Below are 16,567 nucleotides of genomic sequence, written 5' to 3' on the forward strand. Positions count from 1 at the left end.
AAAAAAAAAAAAAAAAAAAGCTTCTTTTGAGACAAGGTCTCACTATGTTGCCCACCTGGTCTCAAATTCTGGGCCTCAAGCAATCTTCCTGCCTCAGCTTCCCAGTAGCTGGGATTATATAGGCACACACCACCCCACCTGGCTCCATGTCAAGCTTTTTAACTTCATCTTCATGTACAGAAAAAGAAATATTCTACCACTGAATTGGGGAAATTAAAATAATGAAAACTGTGGATGTTTACCCAAACATCAGTTCCACAATTTTCATTGTTTCTTTCATCTCAAATAGTACCTGACTTTTTCAAAACGATTTATTTAAATAATCTAAAGAATATTTCTAGTATTTCACATAAGATTAAGATGCTAATCAAACAACTCGGGCGAACAGTGTTTTCAATACTATGGCACAGAACAGCTTCTTCAAAAGCATCACCAATAGGCTTGAGGTAAGGGACTTACCGGCTGGCTATCACGCACTGAGCACCTAGGCTGGACAGAAGAGCCGTCATTCCTTTACCAAGGCCAGTACCTCCCCCAGTAATGAATGCCACTTTTCCTTGAAAACTATTAGGTGGTAGCATCGCTTTTTGAAGGGGTGGAAAGAATTTAGACTGCAAAGCTTCAGTGTTTTGATATAATATTTTTGTCCCATAACTGAAAAACTAAAAGGGGAAAAATGAATTGAAATTTGCATGCATATATTTCCAAAACACAGATGAATTTTTTAAAACATGCTCTTGAATAGTAATCAAATTCTTGTATTAACACAAACTCTTTGCAAACATATTGGTATTGTACTTAATTATTATTCTTTGCTTTCTGATTTAAAAAGAACAGGCTCTGGAGCTGGACTACATAGCACAGAATTTTCTCCCAAGCTGTATAACCTTCAGCAGGTTATTTGACCTCTCTGTGCCTCAGTTCCTTCATCTACAAAATGAGGACAATAAAATAAATTTCTTCATATGGCATTGTGAGGATTATATGAGTTATTATAGGTAAAGCACCTAGAGCAGTGTGTAACATATAGTAAGCACTACAAATGCTTACATTATTATCTGCAGGTGTTTTACTTAAATTTAATTTTGTTGTGTTTTGGTTTGGTTTTTGGTTTTTTGGTTTGGTTTTTTGTTTGTTTTTTTGAGACGGAGTCTCTCTGTCACCAGGCTGGAGTGCAGGGGCGTGATCTTGGCTCACTGCAACCTCCACCTCCCGGGTTCAAGCGATTCTCCTGCCTCAGAGTAGCTGGGATTACAGGCACGCGCCACCATGCCCAGTTAAATTTTTGTATTTTTAGTAGAGACAGGGTTTCACCATGTTGGCCAGTATGGTCTCGGTCTCCTGACCTCATGATCCGCCTGCCTTGGCCTCCCAAAGTGCTGGGATTACAGGCATGAGCCACTGCACCCGACCAAATTTAATTTTTTAAAAACTAAAATAAAGCATTTTTGTCTTTCAACAAAAATAATCAAGATAAAAATCACTTTCCACCTTTGAATCACTGAAGAAAATTGTTAAAAATTCTCTATAGGCCGGGTGCGGTGGCTCAAGCCTGTAATCCCAGCACTTTGGGAGGCCGAGACGGGCGGATCACAAGGTCAGGAGATCGAGATCATCCTGGCTAACACGGTGAAACCCCGTCTCTACTAAAAAACTACAAAAAACTAGCCCGGCGAGGTGGCGGCGCCTGTAGTCCCAGCTACCCGGGAGGCTGAGGCAGGAGAACGGCGTGAACCCGGGAGGCGGAGCTTGCAGTGAGCTGAGATCCGGCCACAGCACTCCAGCCTGGGTGACAGAGCGAGACTCCGTCTCAAAAAAAAAAAAAAAAAAAAAATTCTCTATAAGGTTTATTAAATCAAATGCCTCTTCACATGCTAGCTTCTGGCCACAAAACATAAAACAGAATATTTCTGTTATTTATTTTAAATGGAGGGAAAAATCAATACATTTCAGAGTAAAAAATATTTGTATTGCCCTATTTTATAGGTAACAGCTTGTACTTACATGACATGCAAACATCACTGCCATTCTCTCACATTTAATCATAAAACAAACTTTAGGTATTTAATATAATGAACAATAGGAGTTAACATTCATTAAGTGGTTACCACCTGCCAGGATTACATATCAAACTATTTAATCTTCCCAAAAACCACATGAAATAGGTATTAGTTTTATCCTATTGTACAGAAAGGGCTCAGAGTGATAAAAAATATATATATTGCCAAAGTTTCAGAACCACGGTTCAAACACAGACTGACAGGCTCCAGAGCCTTCTCTGATAACCAGCTTGCATATTCCTCTGTCTATTCTCTGAGATCCTGCTAAGCTTAATGATCACACCAGGGAGGTTATATGATATTCCATTAGGTTATGGTGGCAAGATTAAAACTCCAGTTAAAACTCCAGAAGCTGCCATTTCCTTCCAGAGTATTCCTGTAAGCTAAATAGACTGTCATCAGTTGATTCAGGATATCTTGAAATTTATCCTAAGGAAAGAATAAGAAACGTGGTCAATGATTTATAACGAGGCTGTTCATCAACTGGAAATTGCACAAGAAAATGTTTATAATGTGATGTTAAATGAAAAAAAAAAGAAACAAATATACAGTATGTTTTTAACTACAAATAAAAATATATGCTTAGAAAAAAAGACTAGAAGGAAATAACAACAGTAAGTAGTAGATTCAATATTTACCATACAGTCCTCAAAACAGCTCTATAAGGTAAATTCTATTGTTACTCCTATTTTATAGATGAAAAAAATTGAAGCACAGAAAGGTCAAGTAGCTAACTTTTAAAAATAAATAATAATAGGGAATAAAGACTTAAATCCAGTATCTGACTTCAGAGTCCAACCATTACTTTACAGTTATGGCTAAGTGATGAGATTATAGATAATTATTTGCTTTTTTTGTTTGTTTGATTGGCTTTTAGTACTTTCCAAATCTATCCAATAAGTATGATTAGATCTTTATAAGCAGAAAAAAAGTTACTGAAAGACAAAATTTGAGATCATGTATAAAATTGAAGATACACTTGTAAATCTTGTTATGCTCCATAGTCATCATATTTATTTTAGCTTCATATTGACAAAGCATTTTCTTTTCATATCCTTTTGCAAAAGCACAGTAATCCAAGCAACTCCACAATAATCTTTTTCTACATAAGTGGCAGTTTTCCTTAAGGCTGCCACCTGCTTTTAGAACTATTACATTAAGATGATGAATCAACAAGTTTACTCAAGTAGAATGGTAAATTTGTCATTAATAATAATGAAAAAAGTATTCTAATTTTCTGAAGGCTTTACCATAATTTTTAACTTTTTAATGTTAATGCGTATAGGGGATTTGATGTGGGACTTCATGAAAATAATTAAACAAGATATTTGCATACAAACTTTATTTTTAAATTTATTTTAAAACATTTCCTCAACCTCCTCACTGGTAGAGAAAAGGATATAAAGGTAAAAATGTCACATGTGACAAAAATAATTCCTAGTGTCTATAATGTAACAGGTTATTACGTAGCACTTTTTTATTTATCTTATATGATCTGATCAATACTAACCTTATGATTCCATTTCCCCATCAAAGTGAAGAAATTGATAAGCTACTTTAATTCTCATTACCCCCTAACAATACACAGCATATGTGTTAATATAAATTCAAGCCATCTTCTCTGCCTAAAAGGAAGATGCTCATTTCAACATTAAGACCCACTGAGATGATCAGATGTCACAGGATCACATCATACTCAATCCCCTGTTTCTACAAAGAAGCATCCTTAATAACCTGAAACAGTATTTTGTTTGGGCTTTTTTGAATTATAAAAAATGGATACCAAACAGGCTTTTAAAGATTTTCAAGTCCTGCTTTATGGTTTTTAGAGAAATAAGTTTTTTTCAAAAATGTAAATAACACCTTTCATATCAAGATTGATTTCTCTGGAGATCTTCAATGACCTAAAATTCTTAAAACTTTCTAGAGTCTTCCAACTTTGGCAATACAGAATTATTTTTTAGTTAGAAGCTCTAAATCTCTCCCACAAAAAATTAGCTGTCACCCACCTTCCTCACCATACTCATCCCTCTCCCACATCATATAAACAATAGCTTCCTCCTTCATGTATTCCAAAATTACAGCATCTAAACTAGTAAGACATGATCACACTTTTAATTTTCAAAATGGCAATTCTGAGAGTCTTGACACTGCACCTTCCCCTCAAGGATAAGGACTGTATATCCATGAGATATATACCTAAATTACTTAGGTATAATTTGGCTAGTCTAAAATGTCTAGGGTATCTCAAACAGAGGCAGATGAGTGATTCTAGGCCAAATATGTTTTGTTATCCTGCCCAGAGTTTTTAAAACTTGAGCCAACATTTAGATAATGGAAGAATTCAAATAAAAGTCAGAAGCTCTACCAACACTTGGGCACACCTTCCTACATGATTAAGTACGACTATGACAGCCCTGTTGAGACAAGGCCTGAGCTCTGCCCAGCCCTGACTCACACAGGAGAAGTGAGCCCTTTTCACTGGGTGGCCTTTCATAAACAGGGCCTTCAAGGACTTCAGGCATCTGAGTATGTGACTCCTAGATGCCTAGTCTAAGTAACACACAAGAAACCAAAACAAAACAAAACAAAAAAAAAACGAAAGAAGAGGCAAGGCTTTTTTTTTTTTTTGCACCCTAACTAAATTTCATGTAAAAGAAATTTCTACAAAAATAATTGTTTAATGTGCTAGGTACATTATTAAGAAGATCCAGTTTCAAATATATAAAATTCATAAAATAACAGACTCTCATATGGGAGTTGTGAGGCTAAATGAATTATCTTTTGAGCACTTAGTTTAGCTATTTATCATCACCATCATCATCGTCATCATCATTATGGATGGGTCCTCCACATTAAAATTCCATCCCTCAAAAACATGGATGCCTTCCAAAGTCAAAAAGACAAAAATCAAACTCTTGAGCATGGCATTCAAGCCACTGGACAATATGGTGCCAATGTATTAATACTTTCCTAGCCCCACCTCGTGACTGGTCTGCCATGTAGAAGTAAACTCTACACTTACCAAGCCCTCAGCATTCCAAAAACTTGTCAACTACTTTCACCTTCTGGCCTTTGTTCCTGCTTTCTCATTGACCTGAACTAACCACTGTCTTTCTCAACCTAGCAGAATTGACCTTCAAAACCAGACAACATTGTCAATATCTGTCAGCACTTTTTAAATGGCACCCTATTAAAAACAGGCAAACGGAAGGCTTCCAAATTGGCCTGCTAAGGAGTTGCCGCAATTCACATCAACATATCAGGATGCTCAGGAAGCCAGGGACACTACCTTATATTCATCATTACAGTAAAATTTCTGGCACCAGTTAGGCATTCGGTAAATGCTTGTCTTACTGAATGTAACATTTGGTTGGCCATCCCAAGAATAGAAAATCTAAATCATCAGGCTGGGCGCAGTAGCTAACACCTGTAATCCCAGCACTTTGGGAGGCTGAGGCAGGTGGACCACCTGAGGTCAGGAGTTCGAGACCAACCTGGCCAACATGGTAAAACCCCATCTCTACTAAAAATAAAAAAATTAGCTGGGCGTGGTGGCATGTGCCTGTAGTCCCAGCTATTTGAGAGGCTGAGGCAGGAGAATTTCTTAAACCCAGATGGAGGAGGTTGCAGTGAGCCAAGATCGTGCCACTGCACTCCAGCCTAGGCAACAGAGCAAGACTCCTTCTTAAAAAAAAAAAAAAAAAAGAAAAGAAAAGAAAAGAAAATCTAAATCAATCTATGTTAAGTATTGAGTTACTTGCAAATAGAAAAACTGGGCAAAGGGCTCAGAAAGGTACTCCACACAAACAAAAAACAAATATACAACCATATTTATAACTAAATAAGCATATTTAAACAAAAGGAGACATAATTTTTCTCTTACTAGACCAGTAAGGTTCAAATTTTGTCATATATAATACAAGAAACAGCTGATTAAAGCCACCCTTACAATCTGTTGATAAGAATTCTGGCAACTTCTTAGGAGGCCAATCTGGCAACATTTTTTTGATGTTAGATATAAATACTCTTTGACCCAGCAAATCCACATGCAGGAATTTATCTAAAATATACATATACTCATTCATCTGGGAAAGAAGCAGGTGGAAAAGTAGCTATGATCAAAGATATACATTAAGATGAAAATGAAATTAACAATTCTGTTTATAATCATATTGAAAAGAATACTAATACATTTAATAAAAGTACAAGACTTATAAATTGAAAACTACAAAACATCATTAAGAAATTAAAGACCTAAGTAAATAAAAAGACATTCTATGTTAATGGATTGGAAAGCTTAATTTTGTTAAGAGGACAATACTTCCTAAATTGATACACAGATTCAACAAAATCCCTATCGAAATCCTAATCAGCTTTTTGTGAATGTCGACAAGCTTATCCTAAAATTGGTATGAAAATGCAAGAGACTCAAAATAGCCCAAGAAATTCAATAAAACATTGTTTGTAATAGAAAGACTACAAAACAATCTATGTGTGTTTCCTTAGGGGACATAGCCAATGAATTAGAGCACATCTATACTACAAAATACTGTTATATGGATCTATTATCTACCAAAAGAAGGAGCTAGAATGTATATGCTGACTGTAAACATTGCTATAGATGTATCATTTTTTAATTATTCAATAAGTATTTGTTGGATACCAACAATGTGAGACATTATGTGTTAAGCGTAAAACTCAAGGTAGAGAAATGCATGTAACATGCTCCCATTCATGTGGTTTTTTAAAATGAGGATATCTTCATACATATGTTGACATATGCACAAAAACCATCAGAAGTATCCACAAGAAACTATTCATAGTAATAACCATAGTAATAATAACCTTATGACACTGTCACTGCGTATCCTTTTATATTGCTTCAATGTTCAACATGTTCATAAATTTTTTTTTCATTAACAATAGCTAACACAAAACTGAATCATATAGGTAAGCACACAATATGAGAAGTGCGTAGAAGAAAACAGAGCAAGAAAAAAATGGCATAGAATCAATTTCATGATAAGGACATATACCTTACTTGAAGCGTAACTACTCTATATGAAACACTAAAGTGTGAACTATATTTATAAAAATAATGAAATATTTCCATATCTATTCTCTTGGAGCTTCTAAGTATCTGTTGGTTCAGGCTGAATGAATATTTTTGAGATCAAATTTACTCCAACTCAAATTCACATAAGAGTTTTGCAGACTGGGCCTTAACTGTCGTATTAAAATGTCAGCATGGTAAACACTGGACAACCGTATTTTTCAAAGGACGAGTTTGACAAATGTACATCTGCATTCCCAAAACACCTTATGTACTCCCTGAACACAGGAAGCCTTCCATAACTACTTCCCAATTTATTTTGTCCGACTGCTAGAAGGCACTTTCCTGTGCCATGCATGCATTCTTTCCAACGACCAGACCACTGCCACTTCAGCAGAGTGTATGTGGTCCTTAGATGGAGGCATCTGCAAATACAAGGGATAGTTAGGTGGAATGTTCTACTGGATGTTTCAGTGCAAAAAAGGACAGTCTTGCAGAATGAAGAACTGTCTTACCCCAAATGCCAATAATTGCACTGCAGACATTAAAATAACGGACTACCACACCGAAGGTTTGCCAAAGGCCTTGTTAACTCATGCTCCATGACTGTGTAGATTGCTTAAGCACATCTGCCTGCTTCTTAACTTATAGCAGGGCACTGAACAGAAGCCACTGATATTCTCAGCTTCTGCAGAGCACAGATCTTGTTGCCACAGCAACATGAAGGTAAGGCTGAACAAATATAAAAGAAACTGCCTAGCTGGACTCCAAGATCCAGTGGCTAAGCTGAATTATGCAGTTGCCAGGAGCAAGACAGAAATTACATTTTTGAGTAATGATACATTTTATATCAGTGAACATGAGTCCTTGAAAATGTCGGTGCTCTATGCTCTAGGGTGTACATCTCATTTTATTACAGTGCCTATCTGTCTGCAGTTAGATGCAGACTGAACAGATGCTTCCCCAATACTACAAAATAAAAACAGATGAAATCACCGAGCTAAGAGGCAATTTGAAATTTTCAGCTAGGATCTTTACTCCTGCCTGTCTCTGATTTGAGTCATCTCTTACTGATCCCCTATCATGTTAACCAAAACTATAATGACAATCTTTTTTAAACCAAAAATTAGAATCTCTGCTCTTGCAAAGAGTTTGTTTTGATTTGAGAATTTGCTTACATGAAAAAGTATTAGGGATAAACATGACATTATGATGGATATAGAGTTCATTCATTTATTCATTTTAATCAAGTGTTTATCGAGCATATATGACACCCCAGGCACTGTTCTAGGCATGGCAGTACAGCAGCAAAAAAAAAAAAAAAAAAAAAAGACACAATATTCTATTCTCAGCAAGATTATCCTTGAGGGAATGAGGGATACAGAAATTAAGTTAAATATGTAGTATATTAAAAGTTGGTATGTAGTGTGGGGAAAAAATAAGGCAGAGATTAGGGATAGAGCATTGTTACTTTAAATAGAGTCATCAGCAAAGGCCTCATCGCAAAGACGTGAAGGAGAAGAATGAATCATAGGGTTTTAGGCAAAAGGGATTGGGAGCAAAGGCCCTAAGCAGGGGGCATGCTTATGGATGGGGTAATAGCCAGGAAGCCAGTGTGGCTGCAGAAGAAGGAAGGAGGGAGACAGGGGCAGGAGAAGAGGTCAGTGAGGTAAAGGGGACTGGACCATGCAGGCTGAGTCAGCCACTGTGGAGACTTAGGCTTTTACGCTGAGTCAAGTGGAAAACATCTTCTAAGTTTTGAGGAGAGAATGGACATGATCTGCCTGAAGTTTTAAGGGATTGTTCTGGCTGCCATGGAGTGTAGAGGGCAAGGTTGGAAGCAGGGAAACTATTAGGACACTTGCGTAACAGGCCAGGCAAGAGATGGTGATGCTTAGCCCAGGATGCTATCATGTGAACTGGTGGGAAGTTAGCAAATAAAACTACTTGCAAGAACAAAGGTCCCCCAAAATGAGGACGTAATGAGTTACCACTGTACCTAATATTGCCTGGTCCAATTATTTCTTCTTTTTTTAAGGTTTTATTAATACATAACATTTTTACCTATTCGTGGGGTACATGTGATATTTTATTCCATGCATAGAATGTGCAATGATCAAGTCAGGATATTCAGGATATCCACTAGATCCATGATTTCTTCTTGTCTCACGCCCAACAACATGAGCTCGGGCTTTTGTTCTTGATCTATTTTATCACATTTTTGCCTATTTCATTAAAAGCATATAAACAGGTCTCCTGTTTACTGAAAAGAACTGAGAGAGATTTTTCTACCGCTCACCTTTACCTCTATATCACTGTTACATCTGCACTGCCTTTGTGTTCTAGAAAAATTAAGATTTAACTGTGAGCCAGAAGAAAGGAAATGGAGACCCCATCAGACAGAAGTCATTAGTCTAGGTGAGAGACACTAAGGGCAGCAGAAATTAAGAGAAGACAACACATTCCACACACATTTAAAATGTAAATTAGCCTGAACCCAGAAGCCAACCAGCCAGACCTGATGAGTAAGGTGAGAGCTGCGGAACGTAACTGAGTTTTAGTTTTAAGTGACTGCATGCAGAGTAATGCTGTAACTGAAATGACTGGGTTGGCATGAGAAGACCAAGTTGCAGCACTGAGGATAATGAGTTCTGCATTAGAAATGCTGCACCTGGGATGCTTCTGGAATAGTCAGGTAGAGATATCTAAGCTGCAGTAGGAAATATGGTTTTGAAGCACAGAGAATAAATCAGGGCTAAAGGTAAATGGCAACATCATTTCATCATTCCAGCAATTATGAAAGCCTACAGTTCTATCACTGCTTTCATGTTACAATGCAATGTGAGAGTTTCCCAGATTGCAAGGGATCAAAGTGTAGTTGACTTTTTATTCTAGACTTATTTATCATTACCCTGGCACTTCGATCTCAGAATGATTCATCAACTTAGGAAGAGTGCTGGACAGCTGAGAATGCTGATCATTTTCTACCTAGAATTTTCTGCAAAAACTAAAAGTTGCTAAACATCAATGGCATGCTTTCTACCATGGGCTGTAAGAAACTCTGGATAACTTTAAATTCCCTCCTCTTTTGATGTCATTATCATGACCTTTGGGAGATATCTGAGATCTAGATTTTTTTTTGTAATACTATAAAGTTAGCTTTGTAGTTTGGGCAGGAAGTTTGTTTGAAATTTCTTCAGATGCATACTTAAGCTACAAGGCCAAAATTCATCCACTAACCCCACCCCCACCACCTGCCCTGCCCTGCCCCACCTCGGTGACTCCCTCTCCTCCTTTTCACCTGATACATCCTATCCATCTCTAAGCCCCATGCCTTTTACCTCCCCAGTGTCCCTCTCTATTTATCACCTGATTTCAAACCCCAATCTCATAATATTCACAAACATTGAGGGCCTACTCTATGTCATCTTTTAACTGATATCCAGATGACTACCAACGGGATCATGTTACTTCTCTCCTAAGATCTTCTAACGGCTCCTGGTAGCTGCAGAATACCCAGATTCCTTTGCTCCCCACAGCATATGTCTTCACGACCTAGCTCCTGCCCCTCTCTCCTGCCTCATCTCCCCTGAAATTTACACTCAGGAAAACAAAGTACTCAGGGTTCCCCAAACACGAACTCTTTCCTACCTCCCTGTCTTTACACAAATTGCTCCCTATCGTCACCCAACATTCATCATTGAAACCCAGCTGTGAGAGCTCTGTGCCTTCCCTAACACTCCCAGGGAGAATTAACATTCTCTCTTCCACCTCTGTAGCTTAATTATTTATATACCAGTTGAGGAGTCCCAGATCCTACTGACATTTCAAGAATGATGTCACTTACTCCTCTTGTCCCTCCAGTCCCCACTTAATGTCTTCACTCAAGAGAGTGGCATTGTCCTTAGTTCAGGGGCCAAAGACCGAAATCTGGGCTTCGTCTTACCCCATACATTCAAACCAAGCCCAGTTCATTTTAGTTTCCAGTAGCTCTAATGCTACACTCAATTCAGACCCTCATCACTGGTGTGTTGATGTTTGGTCTCCCTACTTCCAGTCTTACCTGATGATATTGTATCTCTGCTCACAATTTTGATGGCAACATGTCACCTCTGAGCACAGCCCTATCTCTCATCCTCACCACCAACCAATCACCAACGCCTCTGATTTTACTTCCCAAATATCACTCAACTTTGAGTGTCTCCAAACCCAATGCATGCCCTTGTTGAGGTCACGATCACCTCTCATCAGATGAGAGGATTACTCAGGGTTTGGCCATTTGTCTCCACTCCCATCCCTCAGGACAAAGTTTTAACTCCTTAACACAGCTGACAGGCTGCTCACTAGGCTGTCTCTCACCTCCTGCCTCCCCGCTCTCTACTGATAACCTCCATGCTGGGCCTTCACATAGACTACTCTCCTGTCTAAAACATTCTTATATCTCTCCCTTTGGCTAACTCCTACTCATCCTTCAGGTCTCAGCTTTGATATATACCAAACAACAACACTCTCATAAAACTGCACATACTTCCCCCACGAGCAGGAGATGCTTCTTCCCCAGTCCTGACATCTCCCTACTGAGAGAAGCTCAGGTAGTACAACTCTAGTCAACCTGCTAAGGACGTTTGGATGCTTGTCCCTTGAAACCTCATGTTGAAATGTGATCCCCAATGTTGGAGGTGGGGACTAATGGGAGGTGCCTCGGTTATGGGGGCAGATCCATCACGAATGTGATAGTACCATCCTTCCTGGCAGTGGCAAGTGAGTCTGCACTCTTAGTTCCCACTAAAGCAGGCTGTGAAAGAACCTGGCACCTCCCAACACCCTCTCACTTCCATCTCTGCAAACTCCAGTTCCCCTTCACCTTCTGCCACAAGTGCAAGCAGCCTTAGGCCATCACCAGATGCAGATGCTCAGTCTTGAACGTGTCCAGGCATCAGAATCATGAGCCAAACAAACCTTTTTCTTTATAAACTACCCAGCCTCAGGTGTTCCTTTACAACAACACAAACTGAGGTACAAGCTGTCCCTGCAGAGACAGTTGATATGACCGGTAAATTTTGACAGGATCTTTGGGTATGAACAGTCCTCCTTGGTCTTCTTCCTCTTGGGAGCCAGCTGCCTTCAGAGGGTAATATTCCGCCTTCCTCCAGAGTTATGTAAGTCTGCCTACTTCGGGAGATGCAGCTGATGGGCCCAGCTGCCTCTCACAAACCACGATAAAAGTGATACTTTGGCTTCCACCTTTACTCATTTTTCAGATTGGAAAAAAACGGATGCTATTTATTTGGGATCCCCTCCAAAAGCAAGAACACCCAACCTAACATGCAGCACATCACACCATAACACCATTGGACTCTAAGCTTCCTGACAGCAGGGATCAGCTCTTCTTCTCACCCTCATATCCCTAGTAAGGTGCCTAGCAAAAAGTAAATGCTCAATTTTCTACATAAATAAGAAAAGCCCACCATGCCCTGTCCCCCAGCAACCTGACTGATCTCAGCTCCACACGCTTCACTGTTCCCATACTTCACCAACTCCACAATACCAAACCACTTGAACTTTTATAAATAAGCCACTCCTTCACTTCTTGATACTTGCTATTCCTTAGGTCTGTATTGCCATTGGGACCACACAAATTCCAACTCCTAGTTTAACAGTAGGCTACTGGGGCCACCTCCTCCATGAAGCCTACCTCGCCTCCTCTAGGTATGCACAGTTTGGGTCATATACGCATTATAATACACATCTGCATCTTCACAGTCTATTGATGTCTGCTGGTGACTCACTAGAGTACCATTTTTCAGATTTCTTTAACTGTGAAGCATAGCAAGAAATCTGCTTTATATAGCAACATACACATGTTCATAGCAACACAGTACACATACTCATTCATGTAACAGATACTTGTTACGTGTTTACTCTATGCCAAGCACTGTTCTAGGTATAAACAGTGAACAAAACAGATGAAAATATTTGCCTGCATACAGCTTATATTCCAGAATTTTACACTGAATAAGGAAATACTTAGGCTTCTAGATTAAAAAAATAAATAAAGAAAGAAAACACATCCAGCTGGTTTTATACTGCTCCAAGACAGTACTCATCATGAGAAAGCAATGAAACAAAGTTGACTACACTCTAAGGGAAAATGTGACATCCAAGTAAAATTATGCCTATCCATCCTTTTACCAGAACAGATGCCTGGAATGATGTTCACCAAATGTTAAACCTAGTTAATTTTGGGTGGCCAGTTTGAGGTCATATGTTACTTTGTTTTTTCAACTGTACTGCTGAATTAATATCGGCCAGGAACCATTTTTCTAAAAATAGTGATTTTATTCTTAATAGTTACTACTTTTTTTTTTTTTGAGATGGAGTCTCACTCTTTGAGATATGTAAGTAATAATATATAAAATAAAATATATATTTTATTAGATAAATATATGTAAAAATTAAAAATAATATATAAAAATATAAAACAAAACAAAATAAACAACCTTACTACATGAGATGAATTTAGATATATCCTATTCTATTTCAATTTTTTTTTTTTTTTGAGATGGAGTCTCACTCTATCGCCAGGTTGGAGTGCGGGAGCGCGATCTCGGCTCACTGCAACCTCCACCTCCTGGGTTCAAGCAATTTTCCTGCCTCAGCCTCCCAAGTAGCTGGGCCTACAGTCATACACCACCACGCCCAGCTAACTTTTGTATTTTTAGTAGAGACAGGGTTTCACCATGTTGGCCAGGCTGGTCTTGATCTCTTGATCTCATGATCTACCCGCCTCAGCCTCCCAAAGGGCTGTTTTGTTCCATTAAATTGATTTTAAGGCCTACTCATTCGTTATTACTTGTGGCTTAAAAGACATATATGAGACTATACTGCATTGAAGATAGGAATGTCTTTCAACCACAAATTGCCAAAGAATGCCCAACACTTAGTAGGTACTTAATTAATTAGTGTTTCCTCATAAACAACTGAATGACTGAATGTTTTCCTCAATAGAACTGAGAGCAACTTGAGGGCAGTTGAGAGCAGGGCTTATATTTTTTATATCTTGAGTCCCAGGGCATAGCATAGGGCCATACACAAAGCTAGTCCTCAATAAATACTTATTAAATTGAAATGAGGTCTACTAGTCAGCAGCACAATTTAATAGAGCAATTCACAAATAGGCTTTAAAACAAATGAAACATTTGCCTTGGTTCTTGGTAACAAAAATATTCAAATTAGGGGTTTTAATTATAACAACTTGTATTTGCCCACAAAAACATGACGTTCCCTGGAACAACCTCCCACTTCACAGATGTAAACAATTCTCTTCTCCCAGGAATTCAAACTCGAGGCTACATGTGCTAGGAAGGGGACAAACCACACTAACAGATGCCTCTCTTGCCTCCCAACCTCGATCCTCAAAACTTCCACTTTTTTTTCAGCAAAGAAATTTCAAAATTGTCAGATTACAATTAAGTTTTAAATGAGTTCATTTTCTCCCTCTCAAACTGTATTGTCTAACGGTGTCAGAAGAGCTCGGATAAGGTCTGTGTGACCTTATTACTACAATCCTAATGATGTGTGTTAAAAAATAAAATCTCTGAAGACATCACAGAGCTGTTGCAGGTTTCAAATGAGAAATGTCTCTGAGAAAGAATCAGAAAATATAGGCTTCCTTTAAAATGATCTATAACCCAGTTTTCACAGGGAGAAAAAAAAAACTCAGCAAAAACCTAATCCTGAATAAATCTCACTTTTTAAAAGAAAGATCTCTTACTTGAGGGAACCACCATACTAATTCTTTGTATTCCTATTTGGAACTACTGCTGCCCGTATTTTTTGAAAAAGAACACCATGGCTGTCTATTCTATCAAATCAAAAGAAGTTTTTTCACAGTTGAGGTATTAATTTTTCTGCCCGGCTAAAGAAAACATGCTTTTTAGTTTACTTATTACAATTTTGTAATTCAGATGTGCGGAGGGCTTGTCTTGGATATTGCTTCTTTTTTGTTTTTGTTTCTCTTTCTTCTTCCTGTTTTCACTTGCAGTATTCTATTTCCATTATGGACGCAATGGAGAGATGCTGACAGGAGTGTAGGCGAGAGGGAGGGGGAAGCCAATGTGAGACGGACCTCTCCCAGCTATACATCTGGGAAGGTGAGTCTATAAACAGCTGGGGTTTTGTTTTTGTTTCATTTTTATGAGAATTTGTTTGCATTAGTGTTTAATTCCATAACACATAGATGGGCTTTCCTCATAACAAAGCATGTCAAAGACCAGTGCTTGCTCGGCCTGGTCCCTCTCTCACTCCTTAAGGGACGGGCGAGCACCATATTCTTCCCTACCTCTTCCTGTTTACACACAAGTTGGAAACTTGCAGAACTGTGAAAACTTCGAAAATCACGTGTCTTCCCTATTCCCCTACACACATCAGGGCTTCATCTGAGAGTGGAATACGACCTGGGCCCTGGTGCTCACTCCCGGCGTTGCCCTTCGCCCCGGGACCTGGTGGCCCTCTCTCTGCGCCCCAAAACGCCCTGTCCTAGCTCCCTGAGCCCCTGGGACGTCGGGTCCTCTCTTTGGGCCCCAAGACCTCCTGCCCTTTCTCTTGCGCCCCGAGACGTCCTGTCCTCTCTCCCGCGCCCCGGGTTGCTCTGTGCTCTTAGCGCTCCAGGACGCCCTGTCCTCTCTTTTTGCGTCGCGGGACGCCTTGGCCTCGCCCCCCGAGGCCCTGGGACGCCCTGTCCTCTCTCTTTGCGCGTCGGGACGCCCTGTCCTGGCTCCCCGCGACCCCGGCCGCCTTACCCGCCGAGGAGCGAGGCCAAAGGGCAGCCGCGACCCCAGAGCAAGGAAAACCCCGGCCTGCAGCGTCATGTTGATTCTCCGGAACTCGGGCAGGAAGGCGGCGAAGGCGGTACAGCGCAGGGGGCGGGACAAAAAGAACAAAGTTCTTGCGGCTGGGATCGCTGCCTGGGCTGCCGGAAGCTGGGACGGGGACTGGGACCCAGGCGGCAAGGACGCCCCGCGGCCCTGACCTTCAGGTTCGGGCCGAGGGCGCCGCCCAGCTCGGCCTGGCCGATGCTCTTTCCTGATCTCTGGTCCGGCCGGGAGTGCTTTGTATAGCAGAGCACTGAGGTCTCTGGGTCCTTGAGCGGGTGGATGAACCCCTGCGCCCTGCAAAGGTTTGCAGATTGCAGCTGCGCGTCCCCTACACTGCCCACCAAGGGCGAAAACCTTTTTCAGTAGTATATGTTTATCCCGTAAGTGCGTGTTTAAGTGCAGAGTCCGCGTGGCGCCAAGTCACATATTATCAGAATAATATGTTGGATGTAAAACACAGCCTCACTTTCCGTAAGGCTAAGAGCCTGAAAAACACCAAGGCCAGCTTCCGGCGTTTTGACTTTTCGCAGGACACACCGCCCCCTGTCGCCGAGATGCAGCGTGGCTCCGACCGC

At 40.0% G+C, this 16,567-nt stretch overlaps 1 protein-coding gene across 1 annotated transcript in view; it reads right to left on the minus strand.

Moving 5' to 3' along the window:
* DECR1 (2,4-dienoyl CoA reductase 1, mitochondrial) overlaps nt 1-16,119 on the minus strand; it is a 47,017-nt gene extending 30,898 nt beyond the window's left edge. The window contains exons 1-2 of the mRNA XM_011937070.1: nt 15,918-16,119; nt 460-662 (exon numbers count right to left, since the gene is read on the minus strand). Coding sequence (XP_011792460.1) covers nt 460-662; nt 15,918-15,986 — 272 coding nt within the window. The 5' untranslated portion in view covers nt 15,987-16,119. The remainder of the gene's footprint in view (nt 1-459; nt 663-15,917) is intronic.
* Nucleotides 16,120-16,567: the final 448 nt, after the last annotated feature.

This window comes from Colobus angolensis, unplaced genomic scaffold (genome assembly GCF_000951035.1).
Source record: "Colobus angolensis palliatus isolate OR3802 unplaced genomic scaffold, Cang.pa_1.0 Scaffold16, whole genome shotgun sequence".
Classification (NCBI taxonomy): domain Eukaryota; kingdom Metazoa; phylum Chordata; class Mammalia; order Primates; family Cercopithecidae; genus Colobus; species Colobus angolensis.